The sequence below is a fragment of the Pocillopora damicornis genome, chromosome 5 (assembly GCF_964200805.1).
Source record: "Pocillopora damicornis chromosome 5, jaPocDami1.2, whole genome shotgun sequence".
Taxonomy (NCBI): Eukaryota; Metazoa; Cnidaria; class Anthozoa; order Scleractinia; family Pocilloporidae; genus Pocillopora; species Pocillopora damicornis.
Genome location: NC_142674.1, coordinates 11,673,086 through 11,692,244, shown reverse-complemented (window position 1 = coordinate 11,692,244; position 19,159 = coordinate 11,673,086). Strand labels below are relative to the sequence as shown.

At 38.6% G+C, this 19,159-nt stretch overlaps 1 protein-coding gene across 1 annotated transcript; it reads left to right on the top strand.

Annotated features, from left to right (window-relative positions):
* The first annotated feature begins 1,573 nt into the window (after positions 1-1,573).
* Positions 1,574-18,423, top strand: LOC149045252 (uncharacterized). The gene is made up of 19 exons (XM_089205879.1): positions 1,574-2,543; positions 2,865-3,038; positions 3,740-4,015; positions 4,820-5,143; positions 5,750-6,013; positions 6,147-6,428; positions 7,712-7,960; positions 8,316-8,561; positions 10,514-10,621; positions 11,028-11,037; positions 11,611-11,801; positions 12,340-12,456; positions 12,889-13,073; positions 13,918-14,037; positions 14,473-14,549; positions 14,679-14,719; positions 15,100-15,196; positions 17,424-17,520; positions 17,986-18,423. Exons 1-19 carry the CDS (start codon positions 1,574-1,576, stop codon positions 18,136-18,138), a joined length of 3,981 nt encoding a protein of 1,326 aa, XP_089062005.1. The 3' UTR covers positions 18,139-18,423.
* Positions 18,424-19,159: the final 736 nt, after the last annotated feature.

Genomic DNA, 19,159 nt, shown 5'->3' with positions numbered 1-19,159 from the left:
TACGCTGGTGCATGTAGTTTGATGCAAGACCGCTACCAAACCTCCATTTCAACGTAAGAAACCGTTATACGTACTTCCGTCGGGCGACGATCGTTTGGCGTAAACGCGCAAGAATTTATGAGGGGTAAGTTTCTCTTCGGTCTCAGTGAATCCTTCAGTCGCTTCCGAAAAGACGTATTTTACAGAGATGGCCAACGGAAACCGGAGGATCCCCCTTTCACCCCGGCGTTCGTGGTGAGTCAAGTTATATTGAGGCGGCACAACATACAAACAAGCTTTTGGCTAATTCCACCACAGAAGAACAAGTTCACTCTCCCACTTCCACGACAGCGCACGAATTGGTCAAAAAACCTCCGGGAAGATCAAGACCTGGAACGTTCCTTAACAGATATTGCTTTTTATGTGGCAGCATGCAGCAACACTACCGCGACATATGCTCAGCTTCAGGCCACACTTGCAGATGTTGTCACAAAACTGATCACTTTGCAGGCTTCTGTCAACAGGTTGCCAAAGAGAACGGAGCCTCTAGACCTGCCTCCCATACACCTACCCCACCGGGTCCCAGACGGGAATACATGAGATTGGTGGAACAAGAAGAGCACTCCTACACCCTTCCCGTGGAAGGCATACAGTTGTAGAACTACTTCACCCTCTTAAGCGGGTAATCCCCTAACACTGGCGTCCCTACAACGGCCCCACCCTCTGACAAAGGCCATTTCGCCTGGCTTCTTTTGGGGGAACCGGTCTCAAACTGCAGAGTGCAAATTCTTTTCCAAATAAATTCCGCAGCCTCTTGCAACACTCTTCTATCCTGCTACTTCTCCAGCATATCCTGGGCCAAGATTCTACCATCCAAAAATGTGATTCCACCCTATGACAGTCCACCAACCAGATCCATTGGCCAACTTACCCCCCAAGCCAGTAAAGGTAAATTCACGAGTAACCTCACCTTCCTAGTCATTTTCACTGACCAACCAGCCTTACTCAGTACAGAGGCAAGCATAGCACTTGATGCGCTGACTATGCATGCGGAATTCATAAGGAAATGCTCCATAAGTAACCCTCCCCAACCACTGCTGACTGAACCTGACAGCCATCAGGAATCAGCAGCTGGGCCCCCTTTACCACCCCCAGATACGTCAATGCGAGTCTGGCCTACACTAAGGACTTGAACTCTGGAACTCATTTCCAAGAACTGATCCTCACTCTTTCAAGGTCTGGGCTTCCTCAGCCTACCCGTCGATCTCGACTTGGATCCAGATGTCAAACCCATTCATGCCCCCATTCAATTTGAACCCATTTCAAAGCTGGATGCAATCAAAGCGGCCCTGGATGCGTATGAAACCACTGGTCAGCTAGTAAGGGTATCTCAACCGAGAGCCAAAACCACCCCCAGCCAAACCGGGAAAAATACGGAGCTGCTTAGACCCTTCTTAGACCCTCAATAAAGCCATTCGATGTCCAAAGTACAGCATCTCCACCTTGGAAGAAAACATCCACTAGCTGCATGGAAGGAATAGATGTAAAGAGGCAAACCATCCCCTTGTCCTTAAGATCATCTCTGATTACCACAATGTTCACACCATGGGGTTGCTACAGATGGACTAGGCTACCCTTAGTCATATCCTCTGCATCAAAAGAACGGCAGCGCCAAATTCGTATGGTGCTTGATGGCCTCCTAAGCTTCGGTATTACTCACGGCATCTTAATCCCTGGCTGCAGCGTCAATAACATGGAAGCCAGAATCGACCACGACCGCAGCCTTATCGCCGTGCTTGAGGGATTTGAACAACGTCATGTCAAGGTAAATGTCAACAAGATGAAATTCCTTATTTGCAAAGCCACTTTCATGAGCCATGTTACCACTACAGATGGCCTCCAGCCCAACCCTGTCACAGTTAAAGCTATGATCACCATGCCCACTCCAACCGAAAAGCAAGCAGTGCGCCGATTCCTACGGGATATTAATTACCTGGCCAAATTCTGTTCCGAACTTAGCAGCGTCACCCAACTTTATTACAACCTCACCAAAGAGGACATGCCATTACTGTGGTCAACAAGGCACCAGGAAGCCTTTGATTCAGCAAAAGCCCTAGCCACCTGTGCAGCATGCCTGGCATACTTTGACGTAACTGCGCCACTGATCCTTCAAGTGGACGCCTCAGGCTATGGCCAGGGAGCTGCCCTCTTACAAACCATCAAACCACACAGTAGCAGCGCCCTTGACGAGTCTTCTCTACGACCCATTGCGTACTGCAAAAGGCCTAATCACTACCGAAGAGTGCTATTCCTGGCTATTGTTGAAGCCCTCAACACATTCGAGGAATTGCTTTTAGGAAAATCCAACAGAGTCTATACAGACCACCAACTCTTTCAGTCAATCTTCAAGAAGGACCTCGCCTTAGCACCTAAGTGTCTGCAAAAGATGTTGCTTTTCCTACAGCGTTACAATTTTGCTATTGTGTATAGAAAAGGTTCTCTCTTGAATTTAGCAGACGATCTATGCAGAACCCATGTCAAGACGAAGCCGTCAACCCATCCATGTCAGACACCTTCCCAGTGTTTCACGTTCATCTTGCTCGCTTGGACCCCAACCCACTGGCCCTCACCAATACCACTCTCGAGTTATGTTTTTGCTCTCAGAATCGTGTCTCGATAAGTTCATAGCAAACCCTTCGGCATCGCGCCAAATACCAAATTGATGAGTTTACCGTAACCAAATGTTAACTTGAGCATTCGAAGTAACTATAGAGAAAGGTAGAAATAGAAACTGCACCACTGTCTTACATACTTTATTTGGGTAAATGATCCAAACATGTCTTCTATGGTAGTTTATCAAATGTTGTTGTTTAAAACTTTGTAAGTGGATGGTGGCTGGAGTGAGTGGAACTCCTGGAGTATCTGTACCAAGCCAGTTAGCGGTATACAAACCAGACAGAGAGAATGCGCCAATCCAGAACCAGCATATGGCGGGAAACACTGCGATGGGGCTGGAGCACTGCTGAGAGAATGTAGCAACATGTCCAGTTGCCAAGAAGGTAACATACAAAATTGCAGCTTTTCTGATTTCAGTGGATGAAAACTTCTTTGTTGAAACAAAAAAGAACAAATACAGGAATAAAAGTTAGAGTAAGAAAAAATGAATGGAACTTCTGAGTTTTAACTTTAATCACATAATCATCCAGGCAAAGTATATGAAATGCTCAAATTATCAAAACTCAGGAGTTCATTATAAGTCAGAAATCCTTCATGAATGCACAAACTCTGTACCTGTACGGAATTCACCATGCTTTTCTTTAAAGAAACATCACAAATCTCCATTATCATTTGTACTACAATAGGTAATAAATTCTTGGCACAAGTTTTCGCTGATATTTGTGGTCACTCTGTAAGAAGTCTACACTATATGCATAATGGCGATTACGAATTTCTTTTCGTTGCCCGTGAGCAATACCTTTCTAGTCAAGCCGGTAAAGCTAACTATCATCTACTGACAAGAAATATGTTTGACAATGCGAGGGCCTCAGTTTTGGCATTGACCAGCTAACAAAGAAAATCATTTTAGCTAAACAGGAAATTCTTCCACCATAAACTGAAAAGAAATCTTTCAGCAATGCAAGGACTACTGTTACTAGGTAATTATATGGCGACATCATCGACACAAGAATTTACCTAAGGTTAATTAGTCCACGTTGTTTACTATTATCCTTATTTATCTTTTTTTTTTTAATATTTGAAGAATTTCCCCTGCGATTTGAAACAGAGAAGAACCCATCTGTCGGTACAATGAAGATATTCTCAAACAGCAGTTGGCAAAAGCTTTGTACCAGTCAATGGGATGAAGCAGATGAAAATTCAACCTGCATGGCCATGGGCTATTATGACAACGGCGTCTTTGCTAATTACACATGGTACGCAGAACGTGGCAATGCTTCAGAGATGTCCACCGACTACAACTGTACCATTCCGACCAGATGTCAAAACAACTTGGAAAATAAACAACAAATTTGCAAAGGTAATAATGAATTGCACTCATTTAATATCCGCATGATCTCCAAAGATAGTAACTTGATAGATTTACTCACACTCCGGTGATTAAAACTTTCCCGAGATCAATGATTGCTCATCTTCGGGTATCTTTAGGTTCTAAAAAGGTATGTATCGCTAAAAATCTGGCAGGTTTCTTTACGCCCTGAGACGATTACAGTTGAATTGCTGCCGAAAGAAGAACCTAACTGCGCAGTTATGCATTTCGGTTTCATGAACCTCACAACCTCCAAACCCTCCACTAAGTTTCCTTAAAACTTTAACGTCCCTCTAGTTTCCTTTTTTCCCTCTCTTTCGTGAAACTAAGGAATTTTACAATTTTCACCCTACTTATACATAACTAAATGCCTTTTTCTTGATAATTGCATGAGAAATGCTTTAAAAATGTTGTTCTAATTTAAAATGTAAATCACCCTATTGTGTTCGCCGAAAGTAAACGCTTTTAGGCTAAGAAGACACGTCTTGAATGTTCCAACATTTTTTTAAAAAAAATCTTGCTTCACAATTTAAAGCACAGTCACGAAGCAATGAAAAAGAGGTTCGTCGTAAAACATCGCTGCAAGGAAACTATGTAAATGTCGTGAACTACATCGGACAAAGAACGATACATCCAACGTACGAATACTGATTAATTTACACCTAGAATTTCCCTTAAAACTAAACACTTAGACTGGCATGAACTATTTATCCTTTCGTGATTTAAAGGCATTCTTGATTCTTGATAACCAGTATTTTCCATCTTAATGGATTAAAATGTTTGTAATTCCATAAGTTCCTGTTCGCTTGAATGGCGCAAATGTGGAGTATGGAGGAAGAGTGGAAGTGTTTTACAAGGGGAAATGGGCAAAGATATGTAGGAATAAATGGGACTTAAATGATGTCAAAGTTATTTGTCGTCAACTTGGCTTTGAAGAGGCTTTAGCGGAATTTATTGGGTCAGACATAAAGGCTGAGGGAATACCTTTTGCAATGTCCGATGTCTCTTGCACTGGAGAGGAGTTTGAACTTGCATCATGCGATCGCATCGATGGAAAGTTAAATATTCCACCTCAATGTCAAGTGGATGACAAGGGTTCTCAAGCGTTGTGTCAACCAAGTAAGCAACTAAATTTTTAGCTCTGATTAGTTATTCTGATTTTCGTGATTGTCTTTCTTCTTCCCACTGACCTTCTAAAGTAGAGGATTAGGGTTAAGGATGACATGACTTGGTTTAAGGGTAACATGAGTCGACTTAAAATGACTTAGATGATTTTGATTTTATCAACCGAGTTGATAATGTAAATTTGCCCCCGTAAAGAGTTTCAAAGCTAAATTTAGAGCGTTAGCCCTTCGTCATGGCGGGTGTTATACTCCCCCACCGACGCAACGCCACAGTTTCTTTAAGAACTTACCCTCCTTATAGATGATTCAACTTGGTCTTGAGGTGAAATGATGTTAGCTAGGGTGTACATGACTTTCATGAGGGTGATATGACTGCTCATAAGATCACCTGACTTCAGTTAAGGGTTACCTAATGGCTAACATGATTTTGTTTGGAGTATTGTAACTAAGTTTGAAATACGACATTGTTAAAAACATTTCTCAATTTAAGCTTTAGCACAGGTAAATATATTCAACTTTTCTATCTCTTCTTGTAGTGTTAAGTACAAAAAATTTGATTTATTTTGACAAAATCATCTAAACTGAACTATTTTTTTTGCAGAAAACCAGAAAGTGTTGAAAAGAGATGAACTCTATTTTGATATTGGTAGCAGAGAAAAGCTTCACTGTTCTATACACAATAAAACCACTCATGCTAGGTGGTTCATTAATAGGCAAAAGCTTGAAATAACAAACTCTACTTCTGAAAGGATCAGAGCTGAAGACAATGGCGATCTGTTCATTGATGACGTGCAGCTATCTGATGGAGGAATATATGAATGCGAGAGATTGGAATATGTTCAATATTACATTGTCTACATTAGTGGTATGAAAACGCATCTTTTTATCTTGTAGAAATAGGCTTAACATGCAGGACAATGCCATGTGAGACAAGTACACTTCTGACTTTTCAACAGTATAGCTATGATATTGGTGCTTTTCATTACTGCTTTCAACAGCAAGATTTACTCAAAAGACGTTGGACCAACAAACCTTTATTGCGTACACGTCTGGCATTATAAGCTGTAGTGCTGATGGAACACCGAGTCCACAGATTTCTTGGAGTAAGAAAGGAGGAAAGTCCTTAGACCCGAAACGATTCACTCAAGTATCCAACGGCAGTCTGCGTATTGGTTTTGTAAAGCCTGAAGACAATGGAACATTCACCTGTACCATGAAACAAACTAAAGGACCAAAGAGGGTCACAAGCAGAGATAAAAACATAGTAGTGACAGTTATAAGTGAGTGACCAATATGATAATATATAGAAAGTCATAAAGTCAGTTCTTCAAATGTAATGAATTTAATTTACTCAGTTTCAAAACCTTTTCGCTGTTCATATCCGCAGCCATGCGAGGCGACATTTTATAGTGGATATGTTTGTTGATTACGGTTGTTTTAAAGTAGGGTGTCCTGTTAAAAGAAATTATACTTAAGTTATTTATCAACAATGTAGTATCCTCGTCAGAACTCAGAGTAAGTGCCCTTTGATGAAGCTTATAGTTTCTTTTCAAGCTGGTAATGTGCTTAAAACGACTTCGTTTGTCATGGTGACGAATTCAATTTCTGAATGCATTATAATCGTTTATCTCGCCATTAAGTTACTTTGGATGTGGATTGTGACTTTTTGACTGCATATTGTGTCTTCTTCGTGTTATAAGATCGGTAGATATGCATGACCTTATGAACACTCTGTTTGACTGTGATTGGCTAGAATCCCACGCAGGCCTCGATTGCCACACTTTGACTAAATGTTCTTTCTGAGTGCACTGTCGCAAAGTTATTATGTTTTGTGTTTCTTGTGGTCCGCATCCATGTTTCCGAGATGTCTACCCCAATGTTCAATTTATGTTGTAACATGCGAAATCTTACGTGGATGGCCTCTTTTACCCTGCGTGTATAATAATAGGATCACAATCGATGTACTCTACTTCAGTCCAGAGCAGGTGGTTTCCAGGTGTCTTCTGAAACTGCAGAGGCCTTTGTCTTAGCATGTCGTTTCTCCATCTGCCATATTACTCGTTTAACCATTACTTGCATAGGTCTGCTTGTTCCGTTGATGTAAACTTTGCCTTACTCACAGGGAATCTTTTAAACCTCGGGCTCTTGTTTTAAAGATGCAGTGCCATGGATGGCAAGTGACCTGTTGCTATTTGTAACATCAGTGAAGTCAATGGAATGCTTTCGGTTCTTCAAATGCTGTAGCAAGCTATCAGCGTTTTCGCGAACCAAGATTATAGGATTATAAGATTATGGATTGCTCCTATAACTCTGTAGCAATAACAGCAGAGACCATACTCCCCATGGCTGCGCCTTCTGTCTTTCGTAAACTGGTCCGAGATAATAGGAGTATGTAGACCTCAATACGAAGTTATGTCCGCGATCTGACAAATGATTATATTTCATATCAAGCGCTAGTGTCATTGTCAAATGTTAATTAAGTTATGGTGTTTAATGCGTTCAGTGTAAATGATATTGGAATACCTCCGATTTTCCAAGGACATGTTATTTATTCACCTCTTAGTTCGACCAAAAGTGGATATTTCTGGAGCAAGCAATCTCATCATAGAAGGAAACAGTGTGAATTTGACGTGTAAAGTTGTGGAGGGTCGGCCTGAACCACAGATCACCTGGCTCAAGAATAAAACATTCCATAGACAGAGTTTGTCTCTCTTCTTTTCTGAGATAACAAAGGAGGACGAAGGGCGGTACACTTGTAAGGCAGAGAATGCAGCAGGCTTTGACACCAAAGACATTGACATCTCTGTAAAAGGTGTGTTCGTCAAGTATACAGTATTTCTTTACACAACTTGATTAGTTATTTATTGCAAAGAACTGGAAAGTCTTTACACTTGTTCGTTTGTTCCTGCTCTAAAAATATGATGGTTTCATGGCTAAGCTAGTAATATAGCCTGACTAACATGGTTTTTGGAAGAATTTGTTTGATACGATCCAAAAATAGTTCATCGTTTTCTTCTTTTTAAATTGCTAGTTGTTAATTTGTTTAAATTTATTGTTTTTCTTTTTGTGGGTGGGGAGGGGGGAAAGAGGGGGGAGAGGGGGGGAGAGGAGGGGGGCGTTGGGTGACTTCTAATTTTGCAATTTGTATTTATATGCTTACTTTGCAGTTCCACCCCGTGTTAGTGATGAGTTTAGAAATCTCACCATTGCATTGAACTCCACATTTGAAAAAAAGTGTTATTTGAGAGGTGACCCACAAGTATATGTCAACTGGACCAAGGATGGAGTGCTACTTAATAAAAACAACACCTTAGTTATTGGACAAGTGACGTTTGAAGATAAAGGCTATTATGAATGTACTGCTGAAAATGATTATGGAAAAGCAAACTCTTCCTTCTGGATCGATGTCACTGGTAAACTCTATATTGTAGTTTATGTCATTTATCAAACTTGTAACTTAACAAAGCGTTTGTTTTTAAGCTTAAGCCAAATTTAAATAGACCTATTTTTTTCTTTCGCTTTTCATCCTTTTCCTTTAAAAATATCGATGAACAAGGAACTAAGGAGTCATGATCTTATGATACATTTTCATTAGAATTAAAGGTAGTTCATCAACTAGGCTTTGAGTGAATCATTACCTAAATATTAAGGATTGAAGTTGGAAAGAGATTTTAAATGAACATTCATATAACTTGCTTCAAATTACCAACATTAGTACCCTTTTCTTCTAGAAAAGGGTACCTGATCACGTACAGTTGATTCTGACTTACACACACCCAGATTGTTATTGAAGGTGAATCCGTGATCAAAGAAATAATTTGAAACACCTTCTGCTATTAAGGAATTGCAAATTCTGGGGTCCACTTTAACATTTTTATCCGTGAACTCATATTAAAACGGACAATTTGGAAACGTCAAATGACAGATTTCCTTTTTTTTTTTTTCGATTTCAGAATACAAATGTTTTACATTGTTTTGATCATCATAGCCTAATAACTTTTCCAATTCAATATATACTGCTAAAAAAAGGAAACTGATTGTCATTGAACATATGTTTTTTTTAACATCACACTCAACAACCATCAAGAAAAGGATTAATTTTATTGGGACAACTAGGACAACTTCAGGGCAAACGATATCTTTTTATGCTGAAAGCGACGAAAACCTTCGAAAAAATTGACGTTGGTCAAAAATAGACTTGAACATCGCGTTTTTTGTTTTGATTTTTTGTCGTTGTTGTTGTTTCGTCGTTTTATCAAGGATTGGATAAATGGAGTTAAACTGGACTACACAAACCTTATTAACTTTGGTTTTTTTTAAATTGAAGTATCTCCACAGATTATAGAGCCTCCGATAAACCAGTCTGTTACCGAAGGAAACTCTGTGAACTTTAGTTGTCGAGCCTCAGGTGTGCCAACACCAACATTAGTCTGGGTTTTTAATAATGCTGACCTGCCATCTGGTATCAATCAATCCAGTTACGAAGGAGAATCATTCCTGAAACTTTTAAGCGTTAAAAAAGGGATGGAAGGGACTTACAAGTGTGAAGCGAAAAATAAAGCAAATACAACTAGTTCCTCTGCAACTCTGCGTGTTTACGGTAAGTTTAATGTTAATGACGATAATGATGATGATGACGCTGACCGTGAAGACGACGCCGACGATAACCATGGCGATGACGATGACATGACGCTGACACTGAAATGATGCTGACGAGGAAAGTGACGAACGTGGACCATCATTTTAATCAATTGCTTTTTTCTTAACGTAGGAAAAGCCTCAGCTCAAATTGTTCCAGGTCATTATCCGGCACTCACAGCAGGAGACAACCTCACATTGACCTGCAACGTCAACGAAGAAACAATAAATGTAACTTGGAAAAAAGATGGAGACTCACCACCCGAAAGGGCAAAGATTGATACACGATTCGATGACGAAAAGAGTACATTTGCTATAACTGGAGTTGTGAAGGAGGACAGTGGTGTGTATTCTTGTGAGGCACGTAACAAGCTCGGTTTTGTTGCCCGTTCCTTTGTAAAAATAAACGTCAAAGGTAAGCTGGTGTTACCGTTGCGTCTTAAAAAAAACATACAACTTTACCGATTAAAAAATACATTTCCAAATAGATTAAAACTATTTTTTAATTAAACACGAAACAAATATGGGTCACCTGACCCATTTACATGAAATTTCCTTGCATCGCTCTATGAAATTCAGGTATTTCGTTTTTAAGAGCAGGTGTCAATCACAGGTTAAATAATGTGCCAAGCTATTCCAAAGCTATTTCGAAGAACTTGAAGTTTATTAGTACTTTTACTACCGTCGAGATTTGTCTAATGGTCATTTATCTATCTTACACAATTAGCAAAGCAAGTGCAAAGTTTCATCACTTTGTGGTATTACATTGGTGGATCAGTGGCGGCAGCGATTGTCATTTCGCTTGCCTGGTATTTCTGCAAGCGTCGAAGGACAGGTGACGTCCATTTTTCTTTGTTATTTCAGATTTCTTTGTCTGAAAGTAAAAGAAGGAAATATTTAAACTTATTTTGCATGTCTACTGGGGGGAAGGGGAATGATGGGACACTAAGCTAAGAGTCTTAGAGTAGAAATATTTTTATAAGAATTACTCGCGTGCGGCCAAAAAAATGCTAATTGTAGATTTTTTTCACGTCTGTATATGGTATCATCATTATAATTTCCATTACTGTTAACGGTGTTTGATAATAATTCTAAATTCAGCACATAGCACGTCCCTCCTAATTTATGCAAATTCAATATTAGTGCCATTACAGAAAAATTCTTTAAGAATATTCGATTTGATAAATTAATACAAACTTTTATCTTCTTTATCTCCTTCATTTCGTTATTTGGAATTGCAGCTATGGCTCTGTAAGTCAACTATTTCACCTTTTATTCATCAAATTCATCAAAAAAAAAAACACCCGGCATTACCTTCCTCATGGGTCACCACCTTGCATGATGACGATGACAAAAATCATATCGCAGTGACTTTACATTTATCGTGTTTATGATGCATTATTAACATTCATCAAGCGCTGTTAGAATCGGCTTCATTAGTTCGTTTGTTTAATTTTTTTTTTATTTCAATAGTATCTTCTACCTATTCTCGGTTTGATTAATTTATAGATTTATGCGTTGAAATGCACGTAAAATTTTCTGATTTTAAAACCAACTGTTTCTTGTTTAATTTTAACAAACGACGAAGCTATTGTTGAACTTCATGCGATCGACAAAGTGTATTCAAATAACAATAATTACTGATATGTTTTGTAATAATTTATGCTTCTGGTTTAGTAAAAACATTGATTTCCCACTATCGGCAAGAGAGATTATCTCCCCAATCAATTTTTTTCCTTCTGATCTCTCTTTTCTTTTTATCACTTTTCTTTGTTTTGAACCTGAAAGTATACAAAGTATACAATGTTAATTTCCAATATTTAGTCCTGACCAAGAGGAGGCAATTCAGATGGAGCCACTGAATGCAGAGGTAGATGAGTGGGAGGTTGCGGTGAACCGTGTCCTGCTTCAAGACGTCATTGGACGAGGGGCGTTTGGAGCCGTGTGGAGAGCTCTCCTGAGTTCGCCAAATGGACAACCTGGAAATCGAACAGTAGCCGCTAAATGTTTCACGCGTAAGTCTCCTTCAATTTGTTCTTGTTCTCAACATATGTTGATCTCAGGGGTGGTTATAGAAATGTTTTATTTGGAAAGAGGCAGGGGGGGGGGGGAGGGGCAAAGGTGGTCCAAAATTACTTCTTGACCACCGCACACCTTCCTCTTCTTCACTCAAGGTTACGCGCAGGAAAAAAGAAACAAAAGGCGGGGGTGGGGGGAGGGAGGACAAACAAACATATAAGATAATCAACCAGTTTGGCAATAAAAGTGATCCTGGCATTGCAGTAATGCTGCAATAGTTCTTGTTTCCATCAAGAAATATAAAAGGTCACAGGTATGGCAAGGTCAGTAGGGGGTGGGGGGGGGTGAGTTGGGCAATCTGCTAGCTTGGGGGAGAGGTGAGTTGGGCAATCGGCTATCTTCTAAAATTATCATCCAAATGGTAATAAGAAGAAGTAAGGTTTGTAGCTCTACTGGATTCTTTCTGGCTTGAACTTGCATAGAACAAATGTATTAATCAGAACGTGTCTCCATTAATGTATACTTTTGTTTTAGCCACTGCTGGAGAGGATGGAAGGAAATGTTTGATGAGAGAAATTGAGCTGGGTAAACTTATCGGTGAAAACGTTCCGCCAAACATTGTAAAGTTCATGGGCTGCGTTACGACACAAAGTGAGTACTAAGCGTACAACATCTTTTCTAGGTATGTTTTATTAACGATACTACAAATGCTGAATGAACCCTCTTAGGACCTCTTAACATGAGTTCCGTAACTGGGATGTTAATGGAGCCAAGTTTGTCTTTTTTCGGTTTGGCAACCAGACTGTTTTTCTTCGAAAGCATGTATCCAACGAGAGTTCATTAAGGTCTCGGTCGGATAGCTTGAAATCTCGTGAACGGAGCTAACCAGCTTAATTTCTCCCTTTAACCTGTAGCAAATATTTGAAAGTAAATTCTGATGAAAGTAGATCCTAAAAGAATGAGTCCTTCGTGTAAGCTAAACTGCTTTATGAAGAGAGCCATCAGGAATTTTATCTTTGATATACGGTAAGGAGCTTTGACATAGGATTTATTTGCTTTTTCTCTTTTTTAACGTCACTTAAGTTCATCCCATACTCATCATGGAGTACTTGCCATGTGGTGACCTACTTGGTTACCTGAGAAAATGCCGAGGAGTGAGGGATCGGTATTATCTTGGTGAGGGAAGAGCTCAGAATTTGACCAACTACGATCTTGTGCTGTTTGCCAAACAAATAGCCGCCGGTATGGTGTTCCTTGGAACGCGAGGTGTAAGTGGAATACTTCTCACGTGTCAATTCTAACTCAGAAAAAATCTTTCAGAGATTTAAACTTTTCATTTTTTAACAGCTCAGATTTTGGCCAACATTTTTGAGTGCTTTTACATTAGAGAAATCTCTAAGTTTTTTTTAGCCATAATACTTTTTGTTGACATTAGCAGGTCACTGCAGATGTCAACAAAATGAGCCAAGAGACGAGAGTAAGGTTCATAATAATTCGGTTGCCGAGCGTCAAAAAATCCTAGCTCTTATTACATGGAATTGTATAGAATTAGGCTAACAAAAGAAAAGACAAACTCATGCAGCTGTCAAAGATCGAGTGTGCGCTGATGGTTCATTTTGGCTAGTGGCGCGTCGTATAAATAATCTGCACTACATATAAATACATATATAAATATATATATGTATATAAAACCTTATTGCGACACTTAAAAACAAAACAAAACAAAGGGAAAAATGGAACTCCCTAAAAATCTGTAGAAGAAAACAGAGGTAAAGAGAAAACCATCTCGTCTTTTTCTTTCTTGGAACACAACGGGTCCTCCGTTGGCTTACCATTTCTAAATTTTATTTTATTATGATTATCAGCATAGTTATTACTATTATCGTTATCATTGTTATCATTATCGTTAATTTCGCTGTTGTAAAAAAGTCAATTTTTTTTTTGATAAAGAAAGAAGAAATCTTAGTTTTGTCAGCATTAAATCATCATGGAAAGCAGCCTTAGTTTCAGCCCCTTTATTGTTCGAACATACCCAGACGTTTAATTCACAGCTGTATTATATAAACCTACCGTTTCTTAACTCTTATATTCCGGCTCCTCATCTTCTGATAGATCATCCATCGTGACCTGGCGGCTCGAAACATTCTCCTCGATAACAACTATGTTTGCAAAGTGACGGACTTTGGTATGGCATATCAAAGTTTCAAGTACGGCCATGGAAATGCCAAAAAGGTAGAAAAAACTTTTTTGGTTGCTTTAGTGCGGTGTTTTCTGGAAAAAAGTTGGAAACGTCAACATATTCTCTGCATAAAGTAAATGTACCTCGCCTACCAACAGGGTTTCATAGCTCACTTTTACTTACAAGAAAAAAGCAAAACAAAGCAGAGTTAGAAATCAACAGAATAAGTACTCTGGCCTGGGTATCAGGATATGTCAATTTCACTAGCGTTTTTTGTAGAAAGCCCTGTGAAAGGAGTTACGTTTTCTGTTTTCCGTGACAACTTTACGAAGGCTAACTTTGGATTGACTTATAAAGGAACGACAAATGTAGCTTTCTTTTCACCTTTTAACATGTTTACGTTATGTAGCTTCATATTTTTTTAAAGATGGCTTTGAAAAAAAGGGAAATAAGTTTTGTAAGGCAAACGTTTACTGGTTGTTTTCCAGGGATGTTTGCCAATCAAATGGACTGCACCAGAGATTCTGCTGGGAGAACTTGCTGGACTTTCCACCTTGAGTGATGTGTATGTATAGATATGCATATTAATCCACCAACCTAACGAACTGATTACCTTTGGATTTTTCTTTATTATTTCACGTCTAAAATTCACTCAGCGATTAACTATAGAATATTTCTGATATGCTCTCGTCAGGTGGTCCTATGGAATCGTCCTGTATGAGATAGTTACCCTTGGTAAGCCAAGCTATGTTCAATCAATAAATTTAACGCTTAGAACAGCAATGTCCAAGCGCTATATAGAAGTAATGCTATTTTTAAACGGCTAAAGATATATGAAAGTCATATGTTTGAACTGCGGATAAATACGTGAATGAAAGTGATCTTCGCAGTACGTAATGAACACTACTTAAGCAGTAGTGAAAATAAGGCCTGAAAAAAAAAGTCGGACCTCTACGGGATTTGAACCCATGACCTCTTGTCGTGTCACACTTGACCATGATCATGGTTTCCGATCACATTGTGTAACCTTGAGACAGTGTCACCGAGAACTGTCGGTTACTTTAGGGTTGATATATTTGGAAATGCGACATGCACTTGTCCTTGTGCATTGACAGGAGGAATTCCGTACGACGGATGGTCCGAAGGCATTGTGGTTGCAGAGGTCACAAAGGGATATCAGATGCCAAAGCCCGATCATGTTGATAACAAACTGTGAGTTGCACTTTTTTAGCACAATACTAACGTGTTCCTAAAATAACCTAAGATCCAAGACGACACATTTATCGTTCTCATTGCCGAAATCTTTGCAATAAAGCAATTGGACTACAATCATATCAGTAGCTTTCCGTTATGTGAATGTGAACCAGGAGCATACCGCATTCAGCTGAGATACGGCTTGGACAATTATGACATCAAAATGTATTTGAAAATAATCAGAGCGAGTGAAGGAGTGCGATATGTTCGACGTCTCACAACAAACTTGAACCATTGCCTACACTATTTTCAATAAAAGGACAAACCTGAATTATTGCCTACACTATTTTCAATAAAAGGACAAACCTGAATTATTGCCTACACTATTTTCAATAAAAGGACAAACCTGAACTATTGCCTACACTATTTTCAATTAAAGGACAAACCTGAACTATTGCCTACACTATTTTCAATTAAAGGACAAACCTGAATTATTGCCTACACTATTTTCAATAAAAGGACAAACCTGAATTATTGCCTACACTATTTTCAATAAAAGGACAAACCTGAATTATTGCCTACACTATTTTCAATAAAAGGACAAACCTGAATTATTGCCTACACTATTTTCAATAAAAGGACAAACCTGAACTATTGCCTACACTATTTTCAATTAAAGGACAAACCTGAACTATTGCCTACACTATTTTCAATAAAAGGACAAACCTGAACTATTGCCTACACTATTTTCAATAAAAGGACAAACCTGAACTATTGCCTACACTATTTTCAATAAAAGGACAAACCTGAACTATTGCCTACACTATTTTCAATAAAAGGACAAACTTGAACTATTGCCTACACTATTTTCAATAAAAGGACAAACTTGAACTATTGCCTACACTATTTTCAATAAAAGGACAAACCTGAATAATTGCCTACACTATTTTCAATAAAAGGACAAACCTGAACTATTGCCTACACTATTTTCAATTAAAGGACAAACCTGAACTATTGCCTACACTATTTTCAATAAAAGGACAAACCTGAATTATTGCCTACACTATTTTCAATAAAAGGACAAACCTGAACTATTGCCTACACTATTTTCAATAAAAGGACAAACCTGAATTATTGCCTACACTATTTTCAATAAAAGGACAAACCTGAATTATTGCCTACACTATTTTCAATAAAAGGACAAACCTGAACTATTGCCTACACTATTTTCAATTAAAGGACAAACCTGAACTATTGCCTACACTATTTTCAATAAAAGGACAAACCTGAACTATTGCCTACACTATTTTCAATAAAAGGACAAACCTGAATTATTGCCTACACTATTTTCAATAAAAGGAGAAACCTGAATTATTGCCTACACTATTTTCAATAAAAGGACAAACTTGAACTATTGCCTACACTATTTTCAATAAAAGGACAAACTTGAACTATTGCCTACACTATTTTCTATATAAGGACAAACCTGAACTATTGCCTACACTATTTTCAATTAAAGGACAAACCTGAACTATTGCCTACACTATTTTCAATAAAAGGACAAACCTGAACTATTGCCTACACTATTTTCAATAAAAGGACAAACCTGAACTATTGCCTACACTATTTTCAATTAAAGGACAAACCTGAACTATTGCCTACACTATTTTCAATAAAAGGACAAACCTGAACTATTGCCTACACTATTTTCAATAAAAGGACAAACCTGAACCATTGCCTACACTATTTTCAATAAAAGGACAAACCTGAATTATTGCCTACACTATTTTCAATAAAAGGACAAACCTGAACTATTGCCTACACTATTTTCAATTAAAGGACAAACCTGAACTATTGCCTACACTATTTTCAATTAAAGGACAAACCTGAACTATTGCCTACACTATTTTCAATAAAAGGACAAACCTGAACTATTGCCTACACTATTTTCAATTAAAGGACAAACCTGAACTATTGCCTACACTATTTTCAATAAAAGGACAAACCTGAACTATTGCCTACACTATTTTCAATAAAAGGACAAACCTGAACCATTGCCTACACTATTTTCAATAAAAGGACAAACCTGAATTATTGCCTACACTATTTTCAATAAAAGGACAAACCTGAACTATTGCCTACACTATTTTCAATAAAAAAGGTTCCTGTGGGAGGACCTTTTAGTTATTCTTTGCACAATCCATAAAAAGGTAGTTAAGAGCAGACCATCATTGTTAAATTTCAGGTATGATATCATGAAAAGGTGCTGGAATCGTAACCCTGACTTCCGTCCTCCTTTTGAAAACCTGCGACGAAGAATGGACACATACATTCGTGAAGAGGTTCGTTACTAGAATTGACAATTTCCCAATATTTTATGCATTTTAAAGACTCGAAAACTTTCCAAACTTCTTACCTTGCCCCCATGTGTTAGGAACAATACTTGGTAGCTTTGGCTTTATTTCCACTCGCTCCATAAGGGCTTCGGCTGAAACCATTCATAATTCTGATAAGAGACATTTTCCAGCCCGTCTGGCCATTTACAAGCATTTCCACTTGTTGGCTGCCTCTGATATTTACGGCGGTTGTGATCGTCCCTACGGCATAAATCTGCTCAGTTCTACCCACCTACTTGCAACTTCTCTATTTTCAGAGAGGAAATAAGAAACGCACTTAGTATATCCGCGACTTTAACCCAAAGAGATTCTCAGTATGCCGGGGAAGCGATCACACTTTTCAGCTTGACTTTACTTTGTTGTAACGCTATGCGGCTAATGTGTAACCCTCGTTTGTTACTTTCTTTTAAGACATATTTGGAACTTCTTGACATGGGTGCTTATGACAAGGCAAAATACTCAAGGGTTGAAGATCTCGGAGATGAAGATGCAGGACCAAGTGAGGAAGTTGCAAAGAAGACCTCAGCTAAGAGATTGGGAAAATGGGCCAGCGACCGTCGTTAGGGTACATAATCGTCACTTCTCGGTTCTAAACTAAGTGTAGGTTTGTGTTGGTTAAATTTCTCTCCCTATAATTATTAGAAGAACATGTGAAAGCTTTGTCCTTGATTGACAAAATGATAATAATAAAAGTACAAGAAACTAATTAATTAATTCTTAAAGAATGCCTATAATAAATAATTTAATCGGTGTCAGAATAAGGAATATTGGATAGATATGAATTAAACTTCCGTAATAGATTAAATCAGAAGAGAAAGAAAGAAACAAGCAAAAAACAACCTACTTGAAAAACGAATAAAGGGGTAAGTTTCTAAAGAAACTGTGGTGCTGCGTCGGTGGGAGAGTAAAACAGGTAATTTAGTGTTAACAACTGGGTTGAAAACGTAAATTAGCCACCGTAAAGAGTAAAAAAGCTGACGTTTCGAGCGTTAGCCCTTCGTCGGAGCGATTAGAGGAATTGTGGGTTGTGTGTGGATTTATATGTAGAAGGTGGAGCTACGCCATTGGTGGGAATATTGTGACGAGAAAACAGGAATAGATTAGTTGAATGAAAAGCGCTCGTTGATTCCGTGGGGATTAAGGGTGCCGATTTGAAATATAAATTTTTGTTCTAGTGTTTTACGGCTTTCCGAACTGCCTAGATGTAAGGAAAGGCCGCAAACTGCCATATGCTGTTTAGAATGATAAGGAAGATTAAAGTGTCTAGCGACTGGCTTGGATGCGTCCTTGTCATTTATTTCCACATCGCGAAGGTGTTCTCGGAATCGGTCACCCAGTCGTCTTCCTGTCTCGCCGATGTATAACTTATTGCAATAAGTGCAAGTTATGCAGTAAATAACATTGGCGGAGGTACACGTAAAGTGATCAATGATATTAATGGATCTTTTGGGTCCCGATATTCTCTCTACGTTATGAATGAAAGGACAAGTTTTGCATCGTGAGCGAGCGCATTTAAAAGTTCCAGATTGGTCATTGGTATGAAATGAACTCCTGACTAGAAAGTTGCCTATGTTTTTGTCACGTT